This window comes from Panicum hallii, chromosome 7 (genome assembly GCF_002211085.1).
Source record: "Panicum hallii strain FIL2 chromosome 7, PHallii_v3.1, whole genome shotgun sequence".
Taxonomy (NCBI): Eukaryota; Viridiplantae; Streptophyta; class Magnoliopsida; order Poales; family Poaceae; genus Panicum; species Panicum hallii.
Window position 1 is genome coordinate 40,450,100 of NC_038048.1, and position 26,327 is coordinate 40,476,426.

A 26,327-nucleotide genomic window follows, 5' to 3' on the forward strand; every position below is an offset into this window, starting at 1 on the left:
GGGACCGCTCTCCTAAAAATCAATTTTAAATTGACTCCGTCCCAAGCCCTCTCAACCGTTATCCCCTTCTCACTGCTAATGATAAACAGCAACCAGTACTGGACAGCCAGACTAGACCCCCGAACCATTGATCTTCCCATAACCTAACGCTGCGACCATTTCCAATGCTCCAGCAGGGCATCTTCGTGGACCGCTCGCTCCATCTCACGCCGAAGTTCGCGTCCTCCGCCGCTTCCGCTCATCAGGCCGCGGCACGGTCTGTGGACTTCGAGAACCGGCCTGCGGTGGCGCTTGCCGAGGCGAACGATTTCATCGATTGAGCGGGCCACGGCGGGGCGTCTGCGCAACGTCCTCCCCGGGGACGCCGTCGGCCGCACCACCAAGATCGTCCTCGACAACGGCCTGCTCTTCAAGGCGACGTGGGCGCGGAGATTCGACCCGTCGGACACCGTCCGCCGCGACTTCCTCCGCCACGACGGCAGGCCGCCCGTGCGGGTGCCGTTCCTCTCGGACGCCGGCAGGCAGTACGCCGAGAGCTTCGACGCCCCGGGCCTGGGGTTCAAGGTCCTCCAGTGCTTCTTCAAGATGGTGGGGCGCGACGGCAGGCTGGACTTCGGGGCGCCGTGCTTCTCAATGCTCGTCTTCCTCCCGCACAGGCGCGACGGGCTCGCCGACCTCCTGCGCCTGGCCGTCACCCAGCCGGACTTCGTCATGCGGTGCGTGCCCCGGAGCGAGCAGCTCGTTTGCCCGTGCATGGTCCCCAAGTTCAGGTTCTCCTTCAAGTTCGACGTGCGGAACGCGCTCCGCCAGCTCGGCCTGATCGCACCGTTCAACAAGGACGTCGCCGACCTGTCCGGGATGGTGTCGAACATGCCGCCCGAGGGGTTGTACGTGTCGGCCGTGCGGCAGACGTCCGCCGTTGAGGTCGACGAGGAAGGCACGACGGCAGTTGCAGCGATGTACTCCGCTTCAAGCCCAACTTACAGTGCTCCGGAGAAACACACCCCCCCCCCCCCCCCCCCGGGGCGATGAGCTTCGTGGCGGACCACCCGTTCATGTTCGCGATCGTCGAGTACGAGAAGGCCGAGGTCTTGTTCCTAGGCCACGTCACGGACCCTTCCAAGGAGGATTGAATCGGCTCTGCAGTTTTTCTGGCTTGGGCTTACTCACAAAGATGAGGCTAATTGGGCTGGGGCTTTCGGGCCTCATTTTGACCGTCTTTGTGGCATCATACGTTGAGATCTTTGCAGCAATTATATTGTTGTACAAGGAGATACCAAAAGTATACTACGAGATTGGTACCTCAATCATTCTAGAAAAAATGATTGGTAACCAAGTAGCAAAATATGGTACCAGGATTTCAAATCATTTCACCTCTTGAATTTTAATTAGCGGTAACATAAGGATGGTAAAATATTCATATGACGTCTATGAGCATTCCAGATGAACATGTCAAAAGCCGACGTCATAGAGTCATTTTGATATTTATATTGCTAACTGGTCTTACCCTATCAGATTTCACCCTCGAATGAGTTTAAACGTGATTCAAGTCAAGGAAAGATAGACTGGATCTTATCTGAACTATAATTTAAAAAATAGTTTTATAGAAGAAATTCTCGCTATTTCAAGTTCCAAGAGTAGTCTGAATAATATGGCAGAAACGTGCACAGTTGGGTGCATGTTGTAAATGGAAAACATAATAACAACAACAACAACAACAACAACAATAATAATAATAATCAAAGCTACATATATACCATATGTTGTATAAAATTAAGTGGGTATTCCTACCACCAATGCACTTAATTTTTAACCATACATTTGCATATACCTAGACGAGAGACTGTGTACACCAACATACTACATTACTAGTAAGCAAAACCTCAAGTTGTGCCATGTATATTCATTCAACAGGGAGAATCAGGGGCATCCATGGAGGTGACACAGACACTTGGTCACTTCTTTCCGCTTTTCTTGTCGTCGTTCTTCTCATTCTTGGCCGGGCCAACCGAGACGATATCTATCCTCCCGAACTTCTTCAACTTCTTCGCGATCTCAACAGGGTCCATGTCACCGATTATAGTCATCTTCTGCTCTTTGTGATCAGCACCTATCGAGTCGATTCCTGTTTATCAAGACAATATAAATCATTAAAAAACAGAAGAGGAAGAAAGAACCTAGCATATATGCTCATTCACATAGCATATTCCCAATTTCAGAACAGAGACAACCATGACTCGCTGAAAAAGATTACAACCGAAGAAACGACGATGGAAGTGACAGATCCCACCGTACCAGTTGCAGCTAGCTTAAGTTAAAACTTTCCCTTACCGTAGATATCCGCAACAGTTTCCATTGCTTTCTGCTTCACCTTCTCGTCGCTCATGGAGGAGACCTTCAAGACCACCTTCTGCTGCCATGGAAACAGCCAAGGAAATCGATTAGAACCCTATCGAGGAACAGTCTGGAAGCAGAGAAACGTGCGACGAGCTGCGGAACGAACTGGAGCCATAATACCTGCGCCGGCATCCTGGTGGAGTAAGGACAGAGACAGCTTGGATTTTTGTCGAACTCTGCAATGAGCCAAATGAGCCCGTTGGTCCCGGGAGATATATATAGACGCGAGGCTTAGACACTCCACCCGCGTACACGTCTCTCCCCTTTATTTTTCTCGCCATTGCGCGGTGGGCCCAAGCCCAGGGCATATGTTCACCACTGACGAGCGATGCGCGGAATGAGAACAATAGCTTAGTGTGGCCGTGTCAATAGCGGCGGCTGTTGAAGGTTACTTGATTTTTCCGGCCTGCTAGCTTCGTCCCCAGATGAGGTCAGGTAAAGCTGGTTGGTTGGGTGAGTCTGGTGGCTGCACGCTTCCTACCGCAACGACCCGGAGGAAGGCAAACCAACAGGAGCAGCAGACGCAGCTGTAACCAAGAAGCGACGTGCAACCACTTTTGCTATCCTGTTGACATCAGGGGCGCGCCCAAGGCCCGGCGAGCCTGGGCACCGGCTCGGGCTCCCTTGTCTCCAGCCAAGTAAAAAAAATATTATAGACCGTTGGCAGTTCACCGCAAAACGCTACAGTCTAATAGGTAATATGGTGGAGTCAACAAGTTGGTGCAGCCTCCAGAAAAGTTCTGGTCCGTCGCTGGTTGACATGCTGCTCTCTTAGGGCTGCTAGCGTGCATGGACAGGAGTCACGGTGACGTTCTCCATGGCGCAGATCGCCGCCGAAACGGAAGAAGTTAGTGGAAGCCGCACGCGACCATCAAGTCAATGTCACGGAGACTCTCGGGCACGCTGGGAAAGGGGAAAGCAACCGCCGGGCTGCTGCCCGCCGCTCGTCTCCAGCCGGAATAGCATCTCCCCGGTGCTGCGCCGAGCAGACGCACCGGATGAAGGCAGCGGATCGGCTATGGGTAGGCGCGCCGTCAGCGTCAGGGGGGCAAACACCGCGCTCCACTTCCACCCCGTCGCGGTCTTGATCTTCCTTGGCTCCTTGCTTTCCCCGATCCTACGCGCCCAGACCGAGCCAGCCGCAGCCGAAGGAGGCGCGAGCAGGAAACGGAACACGGACACGAGTCCGTGCTACGGCGATAAGAAGGGGGGAAGAAAAAGAGGACCGCGGCGTGGTGTTTCCGTCGCCTCACGTGTCCGTCCGTCGCTGGCCCCGTTCTCGCTCGCGGAAAGGCGGAGGCGTATGCCGTCCGGTTGAGGGATGGAGGTCGCGGCGGCGAAGGCGCCCCGGCAGCTGCTGGCTCGGGGCGGCCTGGCTGCGGCAGCGCCGTGCCCGGCGGTGAATAGCGGCGGCGGCGTAGTCGTCTTCTTCGCCGCGCTCGTCGCCGGGGCTCTCGTCTCCGCCTGCTGGATGTCTGCCAGCGCCAGAGTAAGGTTCCCCTGCAAGCACCTACCTTGTTTTTCTATGGTGCATGCAGTTTCTCTTCTATCTCTAAGAGTCTTGACCCTCGACACACATGGCGAGTAGTAGTAGTTGGATGATCTGTTCAACCGTGACCCTGGTAGTTGAATAACCAGGTTAGAACTGTGGCACAGCTGCCAACACGTTTGTGCCGTCGTGCAGCTGAAACTTGCACTTACACACGAGATCGTCAAACTTGTTAATATGCGAAATTGCTTCTATTGTCACAACATGTACGGCGAAGCTTATGCTAATTTTTCTACTGATCCTTAGTTACAGGTCGCTCCGATCACCCCTGCCGCAACCCCAACCATAGCGCGAAATGCCGCAACGGGGCCGGAGCCAGCGCCGGGCCCGCCACGGTTCGCCGGCGGCGGCACGAGCACGAACCAGACACCGTCCGCGGCCGCGCCGGCCAATTTCGCTCCACCGCCTCGTCCTCGTGAGCTGCCACCCGCCCCGTCGCCCGCCGAAGCAGCAGCGCCAGCGGCGCGGGAGTGCCCGGCCTACTTCCGGTGGATCCACGAGGACCTGCGGCCGTGGCGCGACGCGGGGGTCACGCTCGACGCGGTGGAGCGCGCGCGCCGGTACGCGGCCAAGTTCCGGGTCACCGTGGTCGCGGGCCGCCTGTACGTGGCGCGCTACGGCCGGTGCTTCCAGACCCGGGACGTGTTCACGCAGTGGGGCATCCTCCAGCTGCTCCGCCGCTACCCCGGTGGCGTGCCCGACCTCGACCTCATGTTCGACTGCGAGGACCGACCCGTCGTCGGCGCCGCCGACCGCTACCACGCCCAGCCGCCGCCGCTGTTCCGGTACTGCGGCAGCGAGGCGACGCTGGACATCCCCTTCCCCGACTGGTCATTCTGGGGTTGGTAAATACGCACATTGCAATTGATTCCTCATCGTGACCACGCCTCTACGGCTCTACGTCGTATCGTACGTAATGATCCGTGATTTGAGTGACGAAGTGCTCCGTCCTGCTTTGAAATTGGAAGGCCGGAGCTCAACATAAAGCCGTGGGAGGCGCTGCGAAGGGAGATAGAGGAAGGGAACGCGATGGCGAACTGGACGGAGAGGGCGCCGTACGCGTACTGGAAGGGGAACCCGAACGTGGGCGCCGGCCGCCGGTTCCTCCTCCGGTGCAACGCGTCCGGCAAGCGTGACTGGAACGCCCGGATATATGCGCAGGTACACACCTCCATCCCTGATTCCCTGAATCGTGCCGGCGTACACAAACACACTTGCAGATTAAATAACACTAGCCACGCGCAGAGCACCTGATCTGTGACACTGGAGATGGCTGCATCCTTTTCAGGACTGGGGGAAGGAGCTGCAGCGAGGATTCAGGGAGTCAGACCTGTCCAAGCAGTGCACGCACAGGTAGAATAATCACAGAGCCTGTTCGCGCCTTAAACATGAGTAGCGCTGAATACTTTACAGGCACAGCTGCACTGCCAATCTGCCATGCCGCCATGGTGCCATTCCGTGCCACATTTTGTAAGCCAGCGCACGTGTGTGACTGTGTGCAGGTACAAGATTTACGTCGAGGGGCGGGGCTGGTCCGTGAGCGAGAAGTACATCCTGGCGTGCGACTCGGTGGCGCTCATGGTGCGGCCCAGGTTCCACGACTTCTTCTCGCGGGGGCTGGCGCCGCTGCGGCACTACTGGCCCGTCCGCGGCCGCGGTGTCGCCATGTGCCGCTCCATCAAGTTCGCCGTCGACTGGGGCAATGCCCACCCGGACAAGGTATTTTTTTCTCACCCGGCGCCAGACACCGACACGGTCGAGTTCGCAACGGTGACCAAACGTTGTTTTGTGCAGGCGCGGGAGATCGGGCGGAACGCGAGCAGGTTCGTCCGGGAGGACCTGGCGATGGGCCGCGTCTACGACTACATGCTGCACCTGCTGGCGGAGTACGCGAGGCTGCTGCGGTACAGGCCCGCCGTGCCGCGCGGCGCCGCGGAGGTCACCGTCGAGTCCATAGCGCGGGGGAGGCGGGGGCTGGAGAGGCAGTTCATGATGGAAACGGCGGTGGCGGACGACGGTGCGGGCGGCGAAGGGCCCTGCAGGCTGCCGCCGCCTTTCAGTGCCCAAGAGCTGCAGGCGCTGCGAAGGGAGAGGGCGGATGTGGTGAGGCAAGTGGAGGCGTGGGAGGATCATTGACAGACCACATACACGTATAGCGTAGACTAGAATACAAGGAAAAAGGGATGTCAAAGACTTTGAGCCCGTTCCCTCTGTGCTAAAAAACTCTAACATATTCCTTCATTACCATAAAATTTTAGGAATCCCCTTAGTGCCATAGAAATTTTGGTTTATACTTTCAGTGCCACTCCATCTCCTTTTCTATCCATGTGCTGCTAACTGTGGTGCGGAAAGACAGATTTATCTTTAACCCCACATGTCAGTGCCTCTCTCCCTCTCTTTTTTCTTCTATTCTTTTTTCGTCTGGCCCTCTGGCCCATCAACCACGCCGTGCACATCGACCAAGCGAGCTACATCTTGAATTGGTCCTGCTAGCTTCCATTTTACCACCTTTCGTTGGTTCTCGATTAAGGGCCTGGAAGGATCTCTATCGGCTCTGGCTCCAGCTCCTTCGAATAAGCCCTACCAAACGTTTCATATAAGAAGTCCGTTTTCTATAAAAAATAAAGAAGCCAAATCCGTTTTGAAAATCTTCAAAATAGCTCGAGCTCCTCCAAAATAGCTCGAGCTCCTCTAGAGTCCTGCCGAACACGCTCTAAATTTGTCCTGCATTTTGACGTTGGCACGGGACGGGGGCGGTCTTGACGTCGGCACGGGACGGGGGCGGCAGTGCCATGGTGAGGTCGAGCTCAAGGCCTACGGCCGACCCCGCGTCGAACACCACCGACGACGGCCCTGAGAGGCTCTGCTCTTCCTCGCTCTTGGGCGGCATGAACTGCAGCAGCGCCGGCGCCACGGCCACCATCGCCGTCGGGTCCAGGAACAGCTGGTACGGCTGCGCGGCGACCATGGCCGGGAGCGCCAGGCTTAGGTCCAGAGACAGGGGCGCCGTGACTGCCACCGTCACCGCCAGCGACGACTCCCGCGATGTCGACAACGACGCGTCCTCCGACAGCACCGCGCTCCCGCTACCGCTCGCGCTCGCCGCTGGAGCCGCCGCGTTTGGGTGCTGGGCGTGGGCAGGGTAGTTGGTGGTGGCGCCGGGCCCGCGGAGCCTGCGCACGCCGCCTCCTCAGGCGTGTCGAAGGTGCCGAGCCACACGCGGGACTTGCGCACGGGGTCCCAGATCTCCTCGGACGAGGGGCGGCGTGTGCAGGCGCGGCCGTCGTAAACGGCGTCGAAGCGCCGGGGCCACAAACAGCCCGTCCTACTCTGCCTCCTCGGTGCAAGGACGGCCGGTGTGTCCTCCACTCCTCCGCTGGCTCGGTGCGGCCGTGCCGGGGAACGGCAACGCACGGCGCTGCAAGAGCACTGGAAGCGCAGGGCGCGTCCGCAGGGGAGGGGGGCACGGCGGTGCACTGTGCGGGGTTGGACCACCGGCATGGAGACAGTGGAGCTTAGGATAGTCCACACCGAATGGACAGAGAGGAGGGGATAGGGGGCAAATTCGTCTTTTCATATCTCAGTTAACAGCATATGGATGGAAAAGAGAATGGATTGGCACTGAATGTATAAATTAAAATTTGGCAGTGAGGAAAATTTTTAAAATTTTATGGCTGTGAAGAAATAAGCTAGAGTTTTTATGGCAACGAGGGAATTGACTCCAAGACTTTTGGTGGTTCTTAGAAAAACGACAAGACTTTTATTACAAAATTTGGTCAAAGAAATATAGAGTGACTTTGTTTCTGCCCCAGCCGTAACGTAACGAACTGATCAGAACTTGCGAACGGACAACGGAGTAGCGTGGCACACCAGTTCCCCTTGCAGCTCGCGTCCGGCCTCCCGCGCCCGTGAACTGTCTCGCGCCCTCTGCCGCACTTGCCCGGGCAGGCCCTCATAAAACCTGCCGTCTCCCTCCGCGCCGTTGGCGTCATAAACTCTTAACTGAGCGAGCTCACGGGAGCGTCCCCTGCTTACTGCTAAGTCCCCTCTTCCAGAAGCAGGGAAAGCAGAGAACACCACCCCTCCTCTGCTTCACCTCACCTAGGCCGAGACCCGAGAGCGTTCACTGCCGTGGCCCCCAGCGGCCATGGCGACGGCCGCGGCAGGCTGCCAGCACCGCGCGACGCTCGCCGGGGCGCTGCCGAGGACGAGCGCCGCCTTCCTCTTCCTCTCCGTCGTCGCCGTCGCGGCGGTCGTCTCGGCTCGCTGGATCACCTCCACCGCCGTTGTGAGTCGAAAAGCTCTCTGATTCCATCTTGTCGTGTCTCGATCGGCGTCTCTACTCTCTACCGCCCCGCGGTGCCGTCGCTCTGCATGATCGCGAGGAATCTCTCACTTTTGTTCCTTTTAAGATTCTTGGGAAACGGTGTAGGAGTAGAGTTTTTTTTTAGAAGCATGACGAGCGCTGCTGGAGTAACTTCCTTCACTTTCTGGGAGCGAAGAGTACGCGAATTAACTTGCTTTATTGAGATCAAAGCAGCACCGCCAATGGTTTGGCTGGCCATGTTCTGATTTCGGGCGTAGGGATGGCAGTTTCTCTTTTTTCAGTACCTCCACGGCGCTGTTGAGCACTGTTTTGGCCTGCAAATGCTACCTGCCGCGCGCGGCAGCACGAAAGCACTGTGCTGTGAGCAACCAATTCCCGTTAGCCGCCTAACCGGACCGCCACGTCAACCAGGGCCTCGGCATGACCTAGAGTTATTTTCATGGCTTGGCTTTGGGTGGAAAAGGTACTTTCCCCCCCTCCATGATTGATGCATGATAACCTCTGAAACGATTTGTTATAGCCGTCCAAATTTCGTTCCTTTTGCTGACTTGAGGAAGCGTCCGCCGTCGCTTGTTATGGACCTGACCACCGAGGCAGTGAAGGTGACTCAAGGAGGCGCTGCCGCTTTGTGCGTGAAGCCACGAACGCTAGGGGACCCCCGGAGCTGGAGCGCCGTGCTCTCCGATCCCCAGGGTTGTTGCCATGCCCATGCACTTCCTCCGGTCGACCAGTAAGCCGTGCCGGCCCGGGAAGATCGGTAGGTAAGACCGTAGGATAGATTCGTTGCGGTTTCTCTGTATTCTATTTTGCCCCGCACGTCATGGTGCTCGTTTCCACTCATGCACGCGCAGTGCCGAGCACTGTAGTGGGGGGTGGGGGCGGACGGTCCAAAAATGTTTGTTGCTCGAGAGTTCGTGTAGGTTAGGTTGGCCTTTAAAGAATGAAATGAAAGGGAACAGACAAAGGGCGAAATAAAAGACCGGAGAGCTTTCAGTCTCCTGCCACAGGCATGTGGAGCCTGGGAGCTGCAGCTCGCCACGTCTGTGGTGCGAGTCCGGCGAGTCAGTGACATGTGCCGTGACCCCATGCGAGATACCACGTTGCACGGATCAGCGGGAATCTTGTGCTCCTTTCATGCTCTGGATGGGCCCTGGGGGCTCCTAGGCAGCTCGTGGAAGCTGGTTAAGCAATATAGCTTCAAAGTTCATTAGGTTCAAATTAGAGATCTAAATCCAACATTTAAAAGATTAAATTTAATATTTTAAAAATATAGATCAACATTTGAAAATAGAAGATTCACATTTTTCAGAAACATAAATCAACATTTTAAAATAAATACTAACATCAACATTTTTCACAACTTATTTTAATATTTAAAAAATGAATTCAACATTTTCTAAAATCTAGATCACCATTTTCTATAAAATAGATTCTTCCTTCTCTTCTTCTCCGACGACACGGCGGCGCGTGGGGAGCAGTCACAGCGGCGGCTGCGCCGCGTGTGCGTAGAGCAGGAGGGAGCAGCAGGCGGCGGCGGCGGATGGTAGGAGGAAGAGGAAAGCTGGGCATCAAATCGGACAGACCACGTACTTGCGCATGAATCTCAAAGATTGGTAGCCATCTCTACTTAAAAAATTAATTGGGGGACAATTTTTTTGGTGCGACGCTCGCGCCTCCCCGTTGTCATTCTGCCGTGTGGACGGCGCTCCGAAAAAATCGCGACCCACGTCGCCCTCCCGCTGATCCTGCATGCAATGCGAGCCGTCCACCTCCGTCGACACCATATCGCTGCTTTCCCGGCCTCGCAACGCCCCTGCGCCTTCACGCTGCAGCGCCGCCGCCGGAGCTCCGTGTAGTGCCCCATCACATACGCCCTAGACTGCCCAGAACAGACCTATCGCCCTGCAAACCTTTTGCTCACCGTGACTATTCTTTCTGTACGCCGACGGGCTGAAGGAAGAAGACGACGGAGGGAGGGATGCTGCGGTGAGGGATTTGGCTCGGGAATGGCTCAAATCGATGCGTGAGGTGGCGCTGAGGCTACTGGGGCAGGGAATCGATGGGAGACCGCTTCTCGGAGACGAATTTGGCGGCAAAGTGAGCTCGGCCGAGGAGGAGCAGACTGGCGAGAGGAGGAAGATGATGGCCCTTCAAGCGGCATTTATTCTCATCCGCAGCGCCTGAGCGGCCTCCACCTCCTGCTTGCTCGATTGCTGCTGTCCCTCGCTTGAATCGACGCGTGGCTCACTTCAATTTTTACCGCCATTGATCAGTGGTGGCCATGTCGAGAGGATAAGCTCGAGGTGCGGTGTTTCTGTCTCTGAATTTTCTGAATGGCCTCGATTGCCCTTTAAGTCAGCAAGTTTGAGCTTAGTTATCTCCAAAGTTTACTACTGAACTTCAAAATCTGTCAAAATCAGTGTTGTAGCTCCGATATTTCTCTACAACTTTCATTACAGGTACCTTCCTTGGTTTGGCCTCGAAGCCATTCAAAAATGGCTCTGAATATTGCTGTTTGCACCGAGTTAAACTGAATATTCCTTAACCTGAACACTGCAGTGCATTTTTCTCCAAATTCTTTCACTGAACTTCAAAATCTCCAAAAAGTAAAATTGTAGGTTTGATAATTATCTACAACTTTTGTTTTAGACACCCTTGCTGGTTTGTTCTCTAACCTTTTCAAACTTTGCTCTGAACAGATAAGGTCCATACTGTTTTTCTGAATATTCAGCTAAACCCTTTCAGGCTACCTCTGTTTGAATTCAAATTTGAATACCTTGCAAAACTTTTTCATGGAACAAATGACATATTTGCATAGCTCATCCAACCAATACTTGTCATCCAAAGTTATCCCATGCAAAGATACTTTATTTAGTTTCAAAGTTGACCTCTTTTTACTGAAAATTTCAGATTTAGAAATATTTTAAGTGCTGAGCTGTCAAACTTTGAACCCTTCAAAAATTCTTAGCATCTCCAAATTATCCTAGCTTTAGTTCTATATTCTTAGTAAGTGTTTTGTACTGTACTTTCATGCTAACCAAGTACTTTTGATTCATGCTGTTTTTCCATACTTGATATACGTATTACTATTATCTACCTGTCTGTTCTTGGAATGATACATTAAATTTTAGAGATAATATATGTAGGATAACAGATAGTCAAATAGGCATCATGCCTATAAAATATATTTTTATGAACCATACTATTTTTCTTTTTCCAAAATTACTATTGCCGTCCGTAGCGACGCACGGACACGCACCTACTGTAAAAAAAAACTGCTGGAAGCCAGATAGGTTTGACGTGGGCCCTGTGCTCCGCTAATGCCTCGTTAGCCCAGAATGTCGAGCGCTAGGGGCCAAGTTGGAGTCAGCCCATAATTGGGCTAGGAGGATGATGGCAGAAGCACATGTAAGTTGGGCCTTGGGGCCCAAATGATTTGCCATTCTAACGATTTCGTTTCCTTCCTCGTTGGCAGTTGCAGGGACGCCTGACGCGCCTCCCCACCACCGCGGCCATTCCCGCCGCCGCGGCGGCCGCGCTCCACCCGGAAGCAGAGCACCCGCAGTACCCGCGGCCGTCAGCAGCAGCACCCTCGCCGCCTCCCACTTCCCGGCCACCACCTTCCGCTCTCTACACCATCTCCTGCCCAGCCCTCAACCTCTCCCACTCCCACCCCACCGGACCGCCCAAAACCTCCCAAACCCTCGCGCGCGCGCTCTCCTCGTCCTCCACCTGCCCCTCCTCCCCCGGCCCGCCACCGCCCGCCTCCGCCGCCACCCCGTCCTCCAACCGCTCGTGCCCGTCCTACTTCCGCTTCATCCACGAGGACCTCCGCCCATGGCGCGCCGCGGGCGGGGTCACGCGCGCCATGCTCGGCCGCGCCCGCCTCACCGCCACCTTCCGCCTCGTCGTGCTCGGGGGCCGAGCCTACATCCAGCGTCTCCGCCCGGCGTTCCAGACGCGGGACCTCTTCACCATCTGGGGCGTCCTCCAGCTGCTCCGCCGCTACCCCGGCCGCGTCCCCGACCTCGACCTCATGTTCGACACCGTCGACTGGCCCGTCGTCCGCACCCACCTCTACCGCGGGAAGTACGCCGGGGTCATGCCACCGCTCTTCCGTTACTGCGGGGATGACAGTACGCTGGACATCGTCTTCCCGGATTGGTCCTTCTGGGGGTGGTAATTTTACTTACCTGCTTGTGTTCGACTCGTCAGTTTCATTCCTCGTCTTCCCGGATTGGTCCTTCTGGGGGTGGTAATTTTACTTACCTGCTTGTGTTCGACTCGTCAGTTGATTCTAGAAGGGATGAATGAGGAACACCGAAACTTTGATGGCTCCAGAATGCTTCTATATGATATGTTCGAATCAGCAGCCATGAACACTAGGCTAATTCCTAATGTCTTCAGTATCACTAATAGAACGACCAAATTTAATTCATAGTTTCCATAGCTTAATTTTGGACGTTCATGCTCAGGTATTCATATGGAGTACAACAGTTTAATTGGCACTGACTCTTGGTTGGCAGGCCGGAGATCAACATAAAGCCATGGCATGCCTTGCAGGAAGACTTGAAGGATGGTAATAATAGAGTGAGGTGGATGGATAGAGAACCTTATGCTTACTGGAAAGGGAATCCATCAGTTTCGGCGACACGGCAGGAGTTGGTTAAGTGTAATGTATCCAGTACACAAGATTGGAACGCAAGGATTTACGCTCAGGTAACTGTTAGTTTTTTCATCCCTGCAATTAGGTATCCTTAGGGAAAGTATAGTCGCTCCCTTTCCTCATAGACTAAAACGGTTCAATTTCAAATCAAACACTATTGCATTCTCGCCACTGTAAATTTTGCTTTTGGTGATGAATACTTTAGATATTTAGTATCTTTGTTCTTGTTGTTTGGGGTGCAGGACTGGTTCAAAGAGAGCAAGGCAGGGTATAAGGACTCAGATTTGGGTAGTCAATGCTCACACAGGTTCTTCTTCTTTTCGTTTGGTTCTTGTGGAGTTATAGCAAGCACGGAGTTTAACATAGTTTTATTGGTATACTATAAGTTTTTAACATTTACTTACCCTTTAACAGGTACAAGATCTATATTGAAGGATCGGCGTGGTCAATCAGTCAGAAATATATATTAGCATGTGATTCAATGACACTGCTAGTTACACCAAAATACTATGATTTCTTTTCAAGGTCACTCATGCCAATTCAGCATTATTGGCCTGTTCGGGATGACAATAAATGTGCCTCCATAAAATATGCTGTTGACTGGGGCAATTCTCACAAGCAACTGGTACTTTACATCTATCTACATGCAGTTATCTACATTTGCAGGCAATTAAGTTTTGCGGTTTTTAAACTTCAGATATGGAGACAAAGTCAATTTGATTCAATAGAAATCCAGTTGATGTGCAATGTACAGCTATTACTCAAGATGTATGATCTTCTGGGCTGTCTTTGTCTTCCGAAAGAGTTCCACACAAATAATTTCTGCCCATAACAGTGCTCTGAGGAATCAATTTACTGTCATGGCATAACTTCGAGTTTTTGTTTCTTTGTTGAAAAGCAAATAGCATCAGAACTAACCATAATGTAAGAAGTGAATGATGGTAGAATGTTCGATAGAGCAAGCTGTGACTTGTTAACATTTGAGCATTGAATTAAGAACTTCAGCATGGAAGTTCTCGTCCAAAATTTGTAGCACTATACTCATCAACTTAGGTTGGATATGTGCCTACCACTTGCCTTCCCTTGACTAATGACCCTTTGGAGTGTTCTGTAGAGTTAATATATTTCTTAAATGGTACCTCTGGTCCAAGCCTTGGACGCATGCAAACAACCGTACATTTTAATTTTGACTGAATAAGTACTTTGGACAATACTATAAATTAAAACACCGATATTTGTCATGTGGAACTTTAAATAACCATCGCTCAAATTGTTTCACTCTTGTAGTGGTTTTATAATGTATTCCTTAGAAAAAGGAATAGTCAAAGCTGAGCATTAGAGACCATCAATGTTGTAAATAACTAGTAAATCGGACAAGTGGCAGTATTTTTTCACTGAGTAGCCTATTTAGAATTTTAAGTGCCTTTATGCTAGAATTTTGTTCTTTTCCTTTCAATTTGTCTTAAATGAAATACTGTTCTCATTCTTCAAAGCTTTTGTAGGCACAGCGTATAGGAAAGCAAGCAAGCAATTTCATTCAAGAAGAGCTCAGTATGGACCAAGTTTATGACTACATGCTTCACCTTCTAACTGAATATGCCAAGCTTTTAAGGTTCAAACCAACTAAGCCACCTGAAGCTGTTGAGGTCTGCTCTGAGTCTTTGGCATGCCAAGCTGAAGGCCTCGAGAAGAAGTTTCTTTTCGATTCCATGGTGAAGTCTGCCCATGGTGCAGGTCCATGCGATCTGCCTCCTCCCTTCAGCTCTCGTGAGCTCAAGATGCTAAAACAGAGGGGACAAAATTCAGTAAAGCAGATTGAAATGTGGGAGCAAAGAGCTTCGAGGGCATAGATAACAGGCTTTGAGCCCTGGAACCCTGGCTCTTTTTTTTTTCCTCTTCCAAGCATAGGCATAGATAATGCTAACTGTTTGGGACTTACGGTCTAATTCAGCGTCATTGTAGTTCTAACAAATATGAATCATTCATTCACTGAAATCTATGTGTAAGCATCTGTAGAAATTGAGCAAATATGAGCTTTTCTTCAGTAGTTTCTTCTTCTTAAAGTGATTTTAGTTATAAACATTATTTTTCTGTATTTGATTGTTTGAATTACTGTTTGTAAAGCCATTGTAACTGTCACTGATAAATCCAATAAGTATTCAGAAAATATGATTCTTGGTGCATCCTCATGTTTCTCTTTGTTTTCACATTTGATTGTTTGTATGATATTATTAATGCTTTTGCTGCCTCACTGAGATAATTTGGATGCAATAAACAATGATACCTATATCACAGATATTTCTGTAATAGTGCGAAACAAGTACACAAAGACCAAAAATGAAACCAGGTATGCTGTTGTATTCAGTCTGAATTCCTGGGTGTTCTTGTACAGTGTCAACTGAGGATAGTTTGATGCAGCATGTCAAAGCCATCTACTTGGCAGGTAAACACAATCTCCTCAGCTAATTAATTTTACTCGAGATGTTCTCTTTCACTGTCATGGCACAAACAACTGCTTCACCACTATTTTCTGCAGAAAACTCTTGAAGCAATGGTACTCTGATGCACCAATGCAAAGGAAAGTGGTGCCATTGCTTACTGAGGGGAGGTTGGTTGATACTTCTGATCCATTTATGATTGCATCATTTGGAGTTACGAAACTTTCGTCAGCTTCTTAAGTGTCAGTGCCACTTATGATTGTACAGGGGAAGAATACAGGTTTCAGTTCTCCACTACGGCAGTGCAATGCTTATTTTTGTTTATTCCAGGTAAAGTTTGTTAGTTACTAAACTAGACTTCTCTGTCTTCTGCCACCAGCTGAGTACATGAACTTGCGCTGATCATGGGTTTGGTTGTTGTAGTGAAAATTGAAAACCTCCCCTTGTTTGACATTCTGCCACACCTACAGCCCATTAAGGAAAAAGGCTATGGGGCATCAGAGTATATGATATAGCTCTTTCGATTGCTTTACATGTTACTGCCAACTTTTATAGTTTGGCATCAACAACCAACTAGCTAGTAGTCAATGGAGTAAAAGAGACTTTGGGAGCAAGTCAGAAGCGTAATTTCTTTGAGCATTCTTCATAATCATATTCTTCTTTTGTTGTCAAGTAGTTTTCACCTATTACTGTTCTGTTTGTTGCTTTGTCCATTGCATTGCCTCCTGACTGCATTTCAGGTTATGTAGTCATAAATTATCATATACACTGATAGGGTTAAGAACAAGATATCAGCTAATTTTCATTGGTGGAGCAAGGTACTGAGAAACAAGGAGAGTTGAGATTTGAAGAAATTCAAAATCAGTTTTGAATGAAGACTGAGGCTGGAGATGGGACCGGCCAACATGCTATCTTCAGCATTGATATGTTTCTAGAGGTAACACATCTCTTTCTGTATCCATGCTCTTTCAGGGAATTGCAAGCGGTTACAAGTACTCGATGCTCAATCTCAAAGGTGGGAAATAGCCACTTCTTTTTGAAAGGCAAATGCAGAAAGAAGAGATAAAGTAAAGGATGTCATTCTCAGAAGAGCAGAGAAACTTGTGTCTGAAGGCTATATGCCACCCCCATTCCATTTGCCAGCCACGGGAATCATGATTAGTCTTGCGTTGATTTGCTTCGAAGCAGCACTATCTCACTTTCCAGGACATCTTTAAGCTGAACAATCTCCATAACCCTTCATGTGCGTATTCTCGCAACAAAAAACATTATATCCCCTGGGCTTCAAGAATTTCACAGACGCGCAAATCAATCTGAACACTGAAAAGTGAAACAAATGGCTTCGTTTCTTCTTTTTTTTTTCAGAAAATGCTTGTGACTTGCGAGTTACTCATTTCATCTGATCTACTAGCGTACCGTACCGTTTATTTCTTCTGATCAACTAGTGTACTGTATCGTCATTAAAAAAAAAATCTAGTGTACTGTTCATTGCTTTTCCTTGCAGGCTGACATTTCGCTTGGTTACCGCATGATGGCGCCCTGTCAAATATAAGTACGACAATGGTGATGTGTACCCATCTCTGATTACTCTAGAATTGTCGTAACTTTCTGCAAAGGTGGTTGCAACAACTCTTCTCAGGTTTCGCGTCATTCTTTGCAATAAAAATGCCCGAAGACCTGGTTGCAAGCAAGTGCCAGGAAGCGACCATGGCACAAAGAAATATTCGGTCCGGCCGTGACATGGAATGAAACTGTATTCTATACCCTGATCCCCAGAGGGATTTTGAATCGTCACCTAACCGGTCGTTTTCAGGACGTCTGCGTGAAGGAGCGTGTCCGGACTGCCAAGCTGAAACCTGAATTGGCCCGGAAGGTTTCAAACTTCGATGGAGGGAGGAACACCAGAACTCTGAACAAAGTGATAAGCTCAAGTGTCAGCTTCAGGTAAAGATGATTTGCCACCTGATCTTGGGACTCTGGAGCTGGGCGTGTCACGCACGTGTTGTGTCCTGCCCTGCGATCTCTACTCATCTGCACAGTGCTTTTTTCTCAGATTTGGTGCCATCTTCAGGTGGAGTGTCCTTAAACCTGTGACTTGAGTACTGGTGGTGGAGGAGCATTACCATCTCTAGGCAAGGGCGTGTATGTCACGTGCGGGCCATGAGACCAGTGTGCGGAACGGTAGGTACGCGGCACGTGCCCCAGGTGTACAAACTCAGCTCCAGTACGTACAGCCCCTGCAGGGTGAGACCCAGAAAAGGTGGCAAAAAAATAAAGGGGAGCTGATGGATTAATATCTGGGGGTGGGTTTGGTTGCCCCCTTTGTCCTCGTACGATTAGACTAGTGGTAGAAGCAGCCTAGCTCATCATCACTGCTTGGCGTGGCCGTTAAGTGCAAGCACTGTGCGGCTGCTTCGTCTTCTTCCACCTCGCGGCCATAAACACGCGCGAGAAGCTCGCTGACCATGTGAAGCGGACGACTCTGCTTTCCTCTCGATTGTTTCCAGCGGGCCGCCGCCGTCTTGTTACCTCCTTTTTCTTTGCGGTGATTCTCCGTTTCCCCGGGTTTTTGCGTGCTCGGCAGAGGAGAAACGGCATGCCGCCGGCGAGGTTGCTCGGGATCTCCATCTTCTGCTTGCTTCTCGTCAGGAACTCTGAATCTTTTTCAGATGACGGTATTGCTCCTCGCATATGTTCTGTAATTCTCTCTTCCTGGTGTATTTCAGTTTGCTTCTTGACGGGTTCTGAAAAATTTGGTTTGTGCTGTGTGTGCTCGCGTTGCGTGTACAGTATCTGCGCTTCTTGCGTTCAAGAGAGCCATCTACGAGGACCCTCTGTCCAAGCTGTCGGACTGGAACTCCAGGGACAAGGATCCCTGCACATGGTCCGGTGTCGGGTGCTCGGCGTTCAACAGCCGCGTGGTTACTCTGTAAGAACTACGAACTCATCGCTCTCGTTTGAACCCCTTGATGCTTTTTCCCTTTTTTTTTCTTGCAATCTCTTATGATTCTAACCAAATTTTTTTAAGGTTTTGTTTGATCATAACTTGGTTTTTTGAGGCGTATACGTATGACCTTTACTGTCTGCTTGTCCAAATAGCATAGTTGAGATGGAGAACAAAGTTGCTAACCATATGCCAGCTGTTTTAGAGCTTCTTAAAATGGATAACTAAGTGATGTCCACTGTTGTTGAAACTAAACACTTGCTGGAGGTAAAAGTAGAAGCCTCTCTGCATCAACGGCAGGACAGGATGATGCATGTTCTTTCACAGTAAAAGTGGGTAAAGTTTCTGACACACGATAAGGCACCCAGCTGTGGAAGCTATGATTGAAACTTTATCTATTACCTTTTACTTGTCTTCAGTTGACTCCACACGAATCATTCACAAAGTTTCTCCCTAGAGCTCTCTCTCTCAAAAAAATATTTCTCCCTAGAAAAAAAATGCAGTAGTTTTGTGTATGTGGAATTGTGGGTTTTGTGGTCCCTCAAGAATTCTATCAGTTTTCCGTTTTTTTGTGTTGAGAGAAAAATCAAAGACTAGTGGTATTTCTCTGAATTCAGATATTGAATGTTGGTGTTTGAACAAGAAAGTACCATATCATTTTTATCTCTCTCTGCTGATGCACATGATGTTTGTCTCATAATAATGTCTCTTACCTGTCACTGTCTAGAGAGTTGTCGAATTCATCTCTCCAAGGATTCTTGGCACCAGAAATCGGATCCCTGAGATATTTGCAAAAACTGTGAGTACAACACTCCATGTAACTCTAATTTTTAATTTCGTCTCGAATGATAGTATTGGCAAACTTCTTACAGCGTGTTGGATCACAATACATTCCTGGGCTCAATACCAAAAGACACCGGCAAGTTAAAGAACCTGATCGAGCTGAACCTTAGCAGCAACCAACTTGTGGGGCCCATTCCCAGTGAGATCGGTGACATGCCAAATATCGCAAAAATGTACAAACAAGAGCCAAAGATCAACTTATGCTGTTCTTAGCATTTCTTCAGTTCCATAACTCATCTGTTCTCTTATGCCCTAGAGACCTTCACGCAAATCGGTTGGATGGCGCTATCCCTCCTGAGCTTGGCAAGTTGGGAAGCCTCCTTGAGCTACGATTGAGCAATAACCGCCTTACAGGGACTATTCCTGCAAGTAATGATTCGAACATGTAAGTAACTGTTTCCATGCATTCAAAGAAACCCCAAGAGTTGTTTTCAGTATCCACGAACTTGAAAGAATGTTATTTCTATACAAAAGGAATAAAGGAATTTAGTTAAGAAGTTAGCATCTATCAGCACTGACTGCATTTTGCCATGCTTACTGTGCATGCTTGCAGTTTGAATTTAGTTAGCTGTCTGGAGATAAGCTGAATGTGACAAGAAACAGTGATCAAACTCTTCTATTTAGACATCAATTGATATGGCATATGAACAACCAGTTGTACTTGTAATCCTTCTTTCAGGGAATCAACCAACAGTAATGACCAAATTGGATTGTGTCAGTTATCTCAGCTAACCGATATTGACCTCTCGTATAACTTTTTGGTTGGAGATATTCCGACATGCTTAAAGCAGATCCAAAGGTACGCCTTCGCCTTTTGTGGCTTAAATGTTTCAGTTTAGTCTTCCAGAACTTACCTGTTTTACAGTATTTGAACAGATCAAGCTTGGTAGGGAATTGTTTCCAGGACAATGACACATCAAACCGTCCACTCCAGCAATGTATGGTGATATATTATATTTTAACAGTCGACATATTATAGTAAATTACAATTTGTCCTCTTTTTGGCTGTTGGATACTTTTGTTCTGTAATTTGACAAGAGCACTACATCCACATCACTATTGCTCAAAAAAGAAATCCACATCACTGGTTGCAAGATACAATTAACAGTTCCTGGTGAAGATCCATGTGTGGGGAAAAAAAATTTAAATATCTCGTAAATTTACTTTATCAATAAGCTGTTGAGCAATCCTCTATTAAACTAAATATTCTGTCAAATACCATTAGGCTACGCTCTCATCATCCTAGAAGATGAAATTGGGTTCATTTCTGGGCTCGAGGACATAGTGCAATGATAGAAGCCTAACTATAGGCTGCTAAAGTTTATCTGACTTGACATGAGAAAAGTAAGCCTAGTCACACTGTAGATTGTGTTGTCAGTTTCTGATTACTAAGTTACGGACCATTTGGGACCTATGGGATAGTAACCTTGGCTATGCTTGTTAAAATAAAGACCTGAACTTGACACTTTGTTTGCTTCCTTGTTGGATTCCAATATCCCATCCCCCACATTCTTCCTTTTGTCCTTATGTATTTTGATCTTTAGTCCAAGGCTCTTCTCATTTTTGTTTGTTGTTAATAGCCCCATCTTGTTCTTTAAAGATGCCCAAATTGATTTTTGTATTTTCATATGCTTGTTACGTTTGAGTGGTACAGTATGACTCATACCTGTCTATACATACTGTCATAAACTCAAAATTGAATGTTCCCAGTTACTTCTGTGTTACTGCAATGTGCTTTCCCTGAACACTGAGCAAGTGCACTACATCAAAATTACAGGTGAAATTAATCAGGGCACAGGCAAAGACAACCATACTGATGAGAATGAGCAGAAAGGCCTGCCAGAGCCACTTTGGCTTCTCATTCTGGAAGTCATCGCAGCAGTTTCGTTCCTTTGTTTGTTGACACTTTGTACCATCACTGGCCTCCGAAGGTGCAGAGCTAGATCCTCAGGGTCCGGGAACAGTGCTCCATGGACAAGAGCCGTGAGCTGGAAGGAGAACACCGTAATATCAATTGGTCGGTGCCTAGTTTTTATGCGAGTTAGTGACAAAGCTAAACTGTACACTCAGTTGATTACCACTCGTTTCTTGTGTAGATGATGATCTCCTGGTAAATGTGCCGAAGATAAGCCGGCAGGAGCTTGCAGAAGCTTGTGAAGACTTCAGCAACATAATTGGATCTTCTCATGAGACAGTCGTGTACAAGGGAACTCTGAAGGATGGCCAGGAGATCGCTGTTGTGTCCCTGTCCGTTTCAGTGCATTACTGGAATGACTATGTGGAGCTGTACTTTCAGAAGGAGGCAAGTGCTCACCAGTTCCATTCTTCTACAGAACCCACGTTAAGATTTTTCCTGCTGTATAACAGATCTAATAGTATGCGTTCAAATACTTCAGGTGATAGAAATGGCTAGGCTGAGCCATGAAAATATTGCCAAGCTGGTGGGATACTGCAAGGAGTCTGAGCCGCTCTCGAGAATGCTGGTCTTTCAGTACCCACCAAATGGGACACTCTATGAGCATCTTCACGGTAAGCATATAAGCTGTTGCTTTGTTATATATGATTCCACAGCACGAGAAAAAACATTCAAAGCATAAATTTGATGCGTTATTTACTTGCAGATGGGGAAGGGTGGCAGCTATCTTGGCCCAGACGGATGAAACTAGCACTGGCCATTGCGCGTGCTCTCAGATACTTGCACACCGAGTTGCAACCTCCGTTTGCTGTTGCTGCACTGACGTCCAGTTCAATCTACCTAACTGAAGATTACTCACCAAAGGTCTGTGTCGGTCTGCACTCCTAGCGACACCGCTAAATCAAGAGCAACACTTTCTTCTCGAATGGCAGCATGAACATCAGGGTCTAGTCCTAGCTCTTGTGACAACTGCGATCATTGCTTTTCCTTTTATAGATAATCGATTTCGAGAGGTGGAGATATCTTGTGACCAAACCAGGACTTGGCTCCGTAAATGGCGGGCCTGTCAACAGCATTACGGATTCTCGGCACAAGCGCTTCATGGACGTCCAGGCAAACACCTTCGCGTTCGGGGTGATCCTGCTGGAGCTGATCAGCGGCAGAGCCTCGGTTTCCAAAGATACAGGGGACCTGGTGGACTGGGTAAGTGGCTTGCTTTGGCTCTCCAATTTGCTCATTTGTTCAAGCTTCCCTGGCCCTGACACCTTGGCACCTGGCATGCCAACAATTTCAGGCAAGGAAGCACCTGGAGCACCCCGAGGAGTTCAGCAAGTTGGTGGACGAGAGGCTGCAGAGGCAGAGCGTGAACCAGGAGAGCCTGGGCATCGTCTGCAACGTGGTGAACCTGTGCATCGACCCGGAGCCGTCGCGCCGGCCCTCCATGAGCATGATCGCGGCCATCCTGGAGGAAGGCATCGAGACATCAGCGGCCACCTTAATGAGGGACTCGTCTCTGGCCTGGGCCGAGGCCGAGCTGGCCATCTCCTAGATGCCCTTCGCTCGTCTGGCCCTCCATGTAGTTGCTTGACAGTAATGGTTTGACCCATTGTTACTCCATTTGGCATTGTAATGATTTTTGTCTTGAGAAGGAATGGCACAAAGATCTGAATTGAAAATGACTCGCCTTTTTTATTTGACCAGCATGAGCAGAGAGGTGTTTTTTTTTAAAAAAAATATCAAACCCAAACAGAGGGAGCGTTTCCCTTTTGCCCCTCGGTGCTCTTTCTTTTTTTTTTAGGAAATTTTGCTGCTCTGCGCTGGGCGTTGAGGCCCAAGGCAAAGACAGGCCATGAACTATAAGGCCCAGTTACTACTTTGCAGGATCGCGGGCTCGTGCAGGGGACGCATCGAACAGAGCAGGCCTTAGGGCTCAAATCGCCAACACACGGCCCACAGGTAGGCCCTGCTGCCCTGCACCACCTGTTTCCCGGAGTGAGCTTTTCTCTCCTCTTTTTTTTTGATTTTGAGAAAATGAACAAGGGCCTAGGGGAGAAGCGGGGAGAAAGAAGGGCAAGGTCTTTTTGCCGCCGCGTGGCCATGGCGGGAGTTGAAACCGACGAATCCTTGACGGAGTACGAGAGGCAGCGGCTGGAGAGGATACGCGAGAACGAGGCCCGCCTTGAGGCCCTGGGCCTCCGCGGCCTCGCAGCGTCCCCTCTCCTCCGCAACCCGTCTCCGGCGGCGGCGGCTATGGGGAAGCAGAAGAAGCGGTCCGCCGACGAGGACGAGGAGTACGTCCCGTCCGACGACGGCCGCGGTGAGGAGGACGAGGACGAGAGCTCGTCGGAGAGCGGGCAAGATGACGACATGGATGGGGAGGGGAAATCGGCGTCTAGGTCTCGTGCCAAGGTGCCTCTTGTTTCCCCCTTTTCTCTTTTAGACTGTTACTTTCTGTGTCATGATTGATTGATGGGGCTAGCTTAGTTTCGTGATGATAATAATATGGCTTCTTATGTAACAAATTGTGGTTGCCAATGCCAAGTTAAATCCTCTTGAAGTATTTTAGAAAAAAGAGAGACCCTCATAATTAATAACACAAATGGCAACTTTTACAGCGCCATGGGTTTGAGATTTGCTGATGTAAGAATACGATACGGTATCAGCTGCTGTATTATATCAGATATATGGGCATATTGCATTCGTAATACTTCTCCTTTTGTTTCAGGGAAAGAAAAAGAAATTGTCAAAGTCAAGTAAATCTACAAAGAGCGCGGCTACAAAAGGTAGCTCTTCTTCTACTGATTTCGTTGATGATGATGATGCCTTACAGCAGGTATTGTGATAACCACAAATACAACCACCAAACAACATTAATCTTAGAATGTCATTTAAACCCTAAACTTCTGTGCTAAATTTTCATTGTATTATTTGATCGGTACTTTAGCTATGCTAATATGCAGGCAATTGCTCTCTCCCTGGCTGAATCTTCAGAAAAGTCTGTGACTGCAATTCGCGCAGAAACTTCAAGCACAGTAAAGGAAGCAAGTGAAGGCACTCCATACAAGAATAATGGCAAAACATCGGTTCAAGACTCAGCTAAGAACAGAAAGATTAAAATGCTGGTACATCCCTTCCGGCTTGACATTTATTAAGCTTCACTTGTCTCATGTATGTTTATACTCATGATTTCTGCTGTTTTCAGGGTAAGAGCAGGATTCAACTGACAGAAGATGATGTGGTTGCATTCTTCTTCTCATTTGATGGTACTCTTATCTGACAGGCTGACACCAAAATAACAAATTTCGTTTCCTACATATCTGGCAGTCATGCAGCTAGGATTTATCATTTCCTCATCCTAGGATAATGAATAGTCTTTCCAGGAAATGTTGTTAACTCAAAGAAACTTTTTTTTAGCCACTTCTTTTTGTAGGAAATCATGTGATCTTTGGTGCAGATGTTTTTTTAGTTTAGTTTGGTACCTCATACTTGTTTTGAGGCCATAGAATTTCCCCCCAAGTCCCCATCTACATTTGAGTAGCTGTAGGTTTAGATGCAAAGTAGAACTGCAAACCAAATTTAGAAGGAATCAACATCTATTCTATAGAATAGTCATGTCGTTATCCTGATATTTTGTTGCACCTAGCCTAGCATGGAACTGATACAGGGAAGAATATTTGTGAAGTTACTTTAGTCTATAATCTATTCGCTGCACAATATTTGCCAACAGGTGAGTACAGGATGTCAGTACTGCTTTAGATTTTTAGTTATCTGACAAGGCAACCTGAAAATATGGGTTTTTTGAGGGGGATGTGATTATCTAAGGAGCAAGCACATAATTGACATAATTATTGCTTATACTTGTGGCGTGCTCTGTAAAGCTTCATTTTTTGTTGTTCTTGGTACATTGCTTGTGCAAACAGTATGAAAATATTAATTGGTTCACTTTTGGATTTACAGAAGTTGGTAAAGGATATATCACACCGTGGGATCTTGAAAGAATGGCTACAATAAATGATTTCATCTGGACAGATTCTGAGATATCTAAGATGATCCGTTGCTTTGATAGTGACGGAGATGGAAAGGTTTGTCTTTGTTTTCTAATTAAGTTAAAATATCAGAGTTTTTCTTCAGAATTCACTTTGGAAAAGTAGAACCAGTCTGGTTCCTGGCAGCTGTTATTTGCTGAAACATTCCCCAGAACTTAGAAGTAGGCAGAACTGGCAGGTTTTGCTTCCTCCTTGCTATATGCACTTTTTTGGGGAGGGAAAATGCCGTTTAAATATCGTGTCCCTAAGCATGATTGCATGATGAGGATAGGACGCACAGAAGTGTGTCTGTTATTAAGGGAATTAACTACCGCACAGGACTTAAACTTCATATGAACATCGCTAGTTACATTGGAGTTTCTGTATTATTGTTCCAAACTAAGGCATCCACTTGTTTGGTTCATGATTTACAAAATGATCAGCTGCTATTTTGTAGTATTATTGAAATAAAAGGTATGGGTCCCTCCCTTTTATATCTAGCCAATTTAAGCAGACACTAGCTAGCATTATGGATATGCACTAGCAATTCCAATTGGGGAAATACTTGTGCATGAATTTCTATCCAAGGATATCAAAGTTGCACAGTACCAGGATGGCAATTTCTCTTCCAACTCAATTCCACAATACTTCTCCCCCAGTTTTTTACATCTTGGCTTTGCTTCTCCACAGATAAACCTCGAGGATTTCCGGAGCATCATATCTCGATGCAACATGCTGCGGGAGCCCGAGAAATGAGGATGAGGCATGGTGGTGGTCTGAAGAATATACCAGCACTGAAGTATTCGCACTGCTTCCGTACTTCGATAGTCTGGTCCGAAAAAGTGCATGAAGAACTATGCGGAGAAGAACGAAGAATATGAACCGACGAGGAGCGGTAGTGTAGCTTTTTTTAGTAGCCAGTTAGCTACTGTCCAGTGTCCACTGAAACCAACTTAAGCTACGACATGAGCTTGTCAACTGAATAGAGATTTTGTTGCTAGGCATGAGTGCTGATCTCTGCCACGTAACAAACAGTTTCTGAAATTGACAGTTGTTTTCTGTCGCTTCACTTTGTTTATATGCGGCGCACGGGGAAGAGTCGTGCCAAAGAGTGGCCATGCGCACGACTCGCCGACTCGTACCATCGCATTACATTTCCGTTTTCTTTTAAGGTGTGGACGTACCGTAACTAGCGTACGTCCACAGATTTCTCCGGATCGCCA

General features: G+C 48.7%; 6 protein-coding genes and 1 pseudogene across 9 annotated transcripts; 5 read left to right on the forward strand and 2 right to left on the reverse strand.

Annotated features, from left to right (window-relative positions):
• The first annotated feature begins 548 nt into the window (after positions 1-548).
• On the forward strand, positions 549-1,133 carry LOC112898786 (putative non-inhibitory serpin-Z11). Its single transcript, XM_025967075.1, is given in 2 exon segments — positions 549-1,023; positions 1,026-1,133. Coding segments are annotated over 2 exon segments (546 nt in total). The 5' UTR covers positions 549-585.
• A 594-nt stretch (positions 1,134-1,727) lies between these two features.
• LOC112899891 (heavy metal-associated isoprenylated plant protein 39-like) lies at positions 1,728-2,650 on the reverse strand. Of its 2 annotated transcripts, none has more exons than XM_025968543.1 (3): positions 2,518-2,650; positions 2,332-2,410; positions 1,728-2,125 (listed from the first exon to the last, which is right to left on the reverse strand). In XM_025968543.1, the coding sequence occupies exons 1-3, from the start codon at positions 2,527-2,529 to the stop codon at positions 1,956-1,958; spliced, it is 261 nt and encodes an 86-aa protein (XP_025824328.1). In that variant the 5' UTR covers positions 2,530-2,650; the 3' UTR covers positions 1,728-1,955. The 2 variants fall into 2 exon arrangements, with proteins under 2 accessions (XP_025824328.1, XP_025824327.1); XM_025968542.1 differs by having other exon boundaries at positions 2,332-2,413; positions 2,518-2,592.
• Positions 2,651-3,498: 848 nt separating this feature from the next.
• Positions 3,499-6,245, forward strand: LOC112899889 (O-glucosyltransferase rumi homolog). 2 transcript variants are annotated; one of them, XM_025968540.1, is made up of 6 exons: positions 3,499-3,886; positions 4,193-4,791; positions 4,915-5,107; positions 5,235-5,299; positions 5,449-5,665; positions 5,741-6,245. In XM_025968540.1, exons 1-6 carry the CDS (start codon positions 3,719-3,721, stop codon positions 6,080-6,082), a joined length of 1,584 nt encoding a protein of 527 aa, XP_025824325.1. In that variant the 5' UTR covers positions 3,499-3,718; the 3' UTR covers positions 6,083-6,245. The 2 variants fall into 2 exon arrangements, with proteins under 2 accessions (XP_025824325.1, XP_025824326.1); XM_025968541.1 differs by having other exon boundaries at positions 4,199-4,791.
• Positions 6,246-6,456: 211 nt separating this feature from the next.
• On the reverse strand, positions 6,457-7,593 carry LOC112899890 (annotated as a pseudogene).
• Positions 7,594-7,924: 331 nt separating this feature from the next.
• LOC112899888 (O-glucosyltransferase rumi homolog) lies at positions 7,925-15,122 on the forward strand. Its single transcript, XM_025968539.1, has 6 exons — positions 7,925-8,234; positions 11,749-12,452; positions 12,800-12,992; positions 13,182-13,246; positions 13,354-13,564; positions 14,442-15,122. Exons 1-6 carry the CDS (start codon positions 8,094-8,096, stop codon positions 14,787-14,789), a joined length of 1,662 nt encoding a protein of 553 aa, XP_025824324.1. The 5' UTR covers positions 7,925-8,093; the 3' UTR covers positions 14,790-15,122.
• A 356-nt stretch (positions 15,123-15,478) lies between these two features.
• LOC112899887 (probable LRR receptor-like serine/threonine-protein kinase At1g63430) lies at positions 15,479-22,773 on the forward strand. Of its 2 annotated transcripts, none has more exons than XM_025968537.1 (16): positions 15,479-15,547; positions 15,645-15,707; positions 15,801-17,321; positions 17,431-18,052; positions 18,168-18,306; positions 19,049-19,120; positions 19,194-19,337; positions 19,421-19,549; positions 19,844-19,963; positions 20,041-20,102; positions 20,942-21,181; positions 21,261-21,466; positions 21,561-21,693; positions 21,786-21,943; positions 22,076-22,282; positions 22,374-22,773. In XM_025968537.1, the coding sequence occupies exons 4-16, from the start codon at positions 17,974-17,976 to the stop codon at positions 22,626-22,628; spliced, it is 1,944 nt and encodes a 647-aa protein (XP_025824322.1). In that variant the 5' UTR covers positions 15,479-15,547; positions 15,645-15,707; positions 15,801-17,321; positions 17,431-17,973; the 3' UTR covers positions 22,629-22,773. The 2 variants fall into 2 exon arrangements, with proteins under 2 accessions (XP_025824322.1, XP_025824323.1); XM_025968538.1 differs by having other exon boundaries at positions 15,482-15,547; positions 16,153-17,321.
• Positions 22,774-23,110: 337 nt separating this feature from the next.
• LOC112898969 lies at positions 23,111-26,167 on the forward strand. The gene is made up of 6 exons (XM_025967295.1): positions 23,111-23,488; positions 23,805-23,912; positions 24,040-24,201; positions 24,282-24,342; positions 25,037-25,161; positions 25,795-26,167. Exons 1-6 carry the CDS (start codon positions 23,111-23,113, stop codon positions 25,858-25,860), a joined length of 900 nt encoding a protein of 299 aa, XP_025823080.1. The 3' UTR covers positions 25,861-26,167.
• Positions 26,168-26,327: the final 160 nt, after the last annotated feature.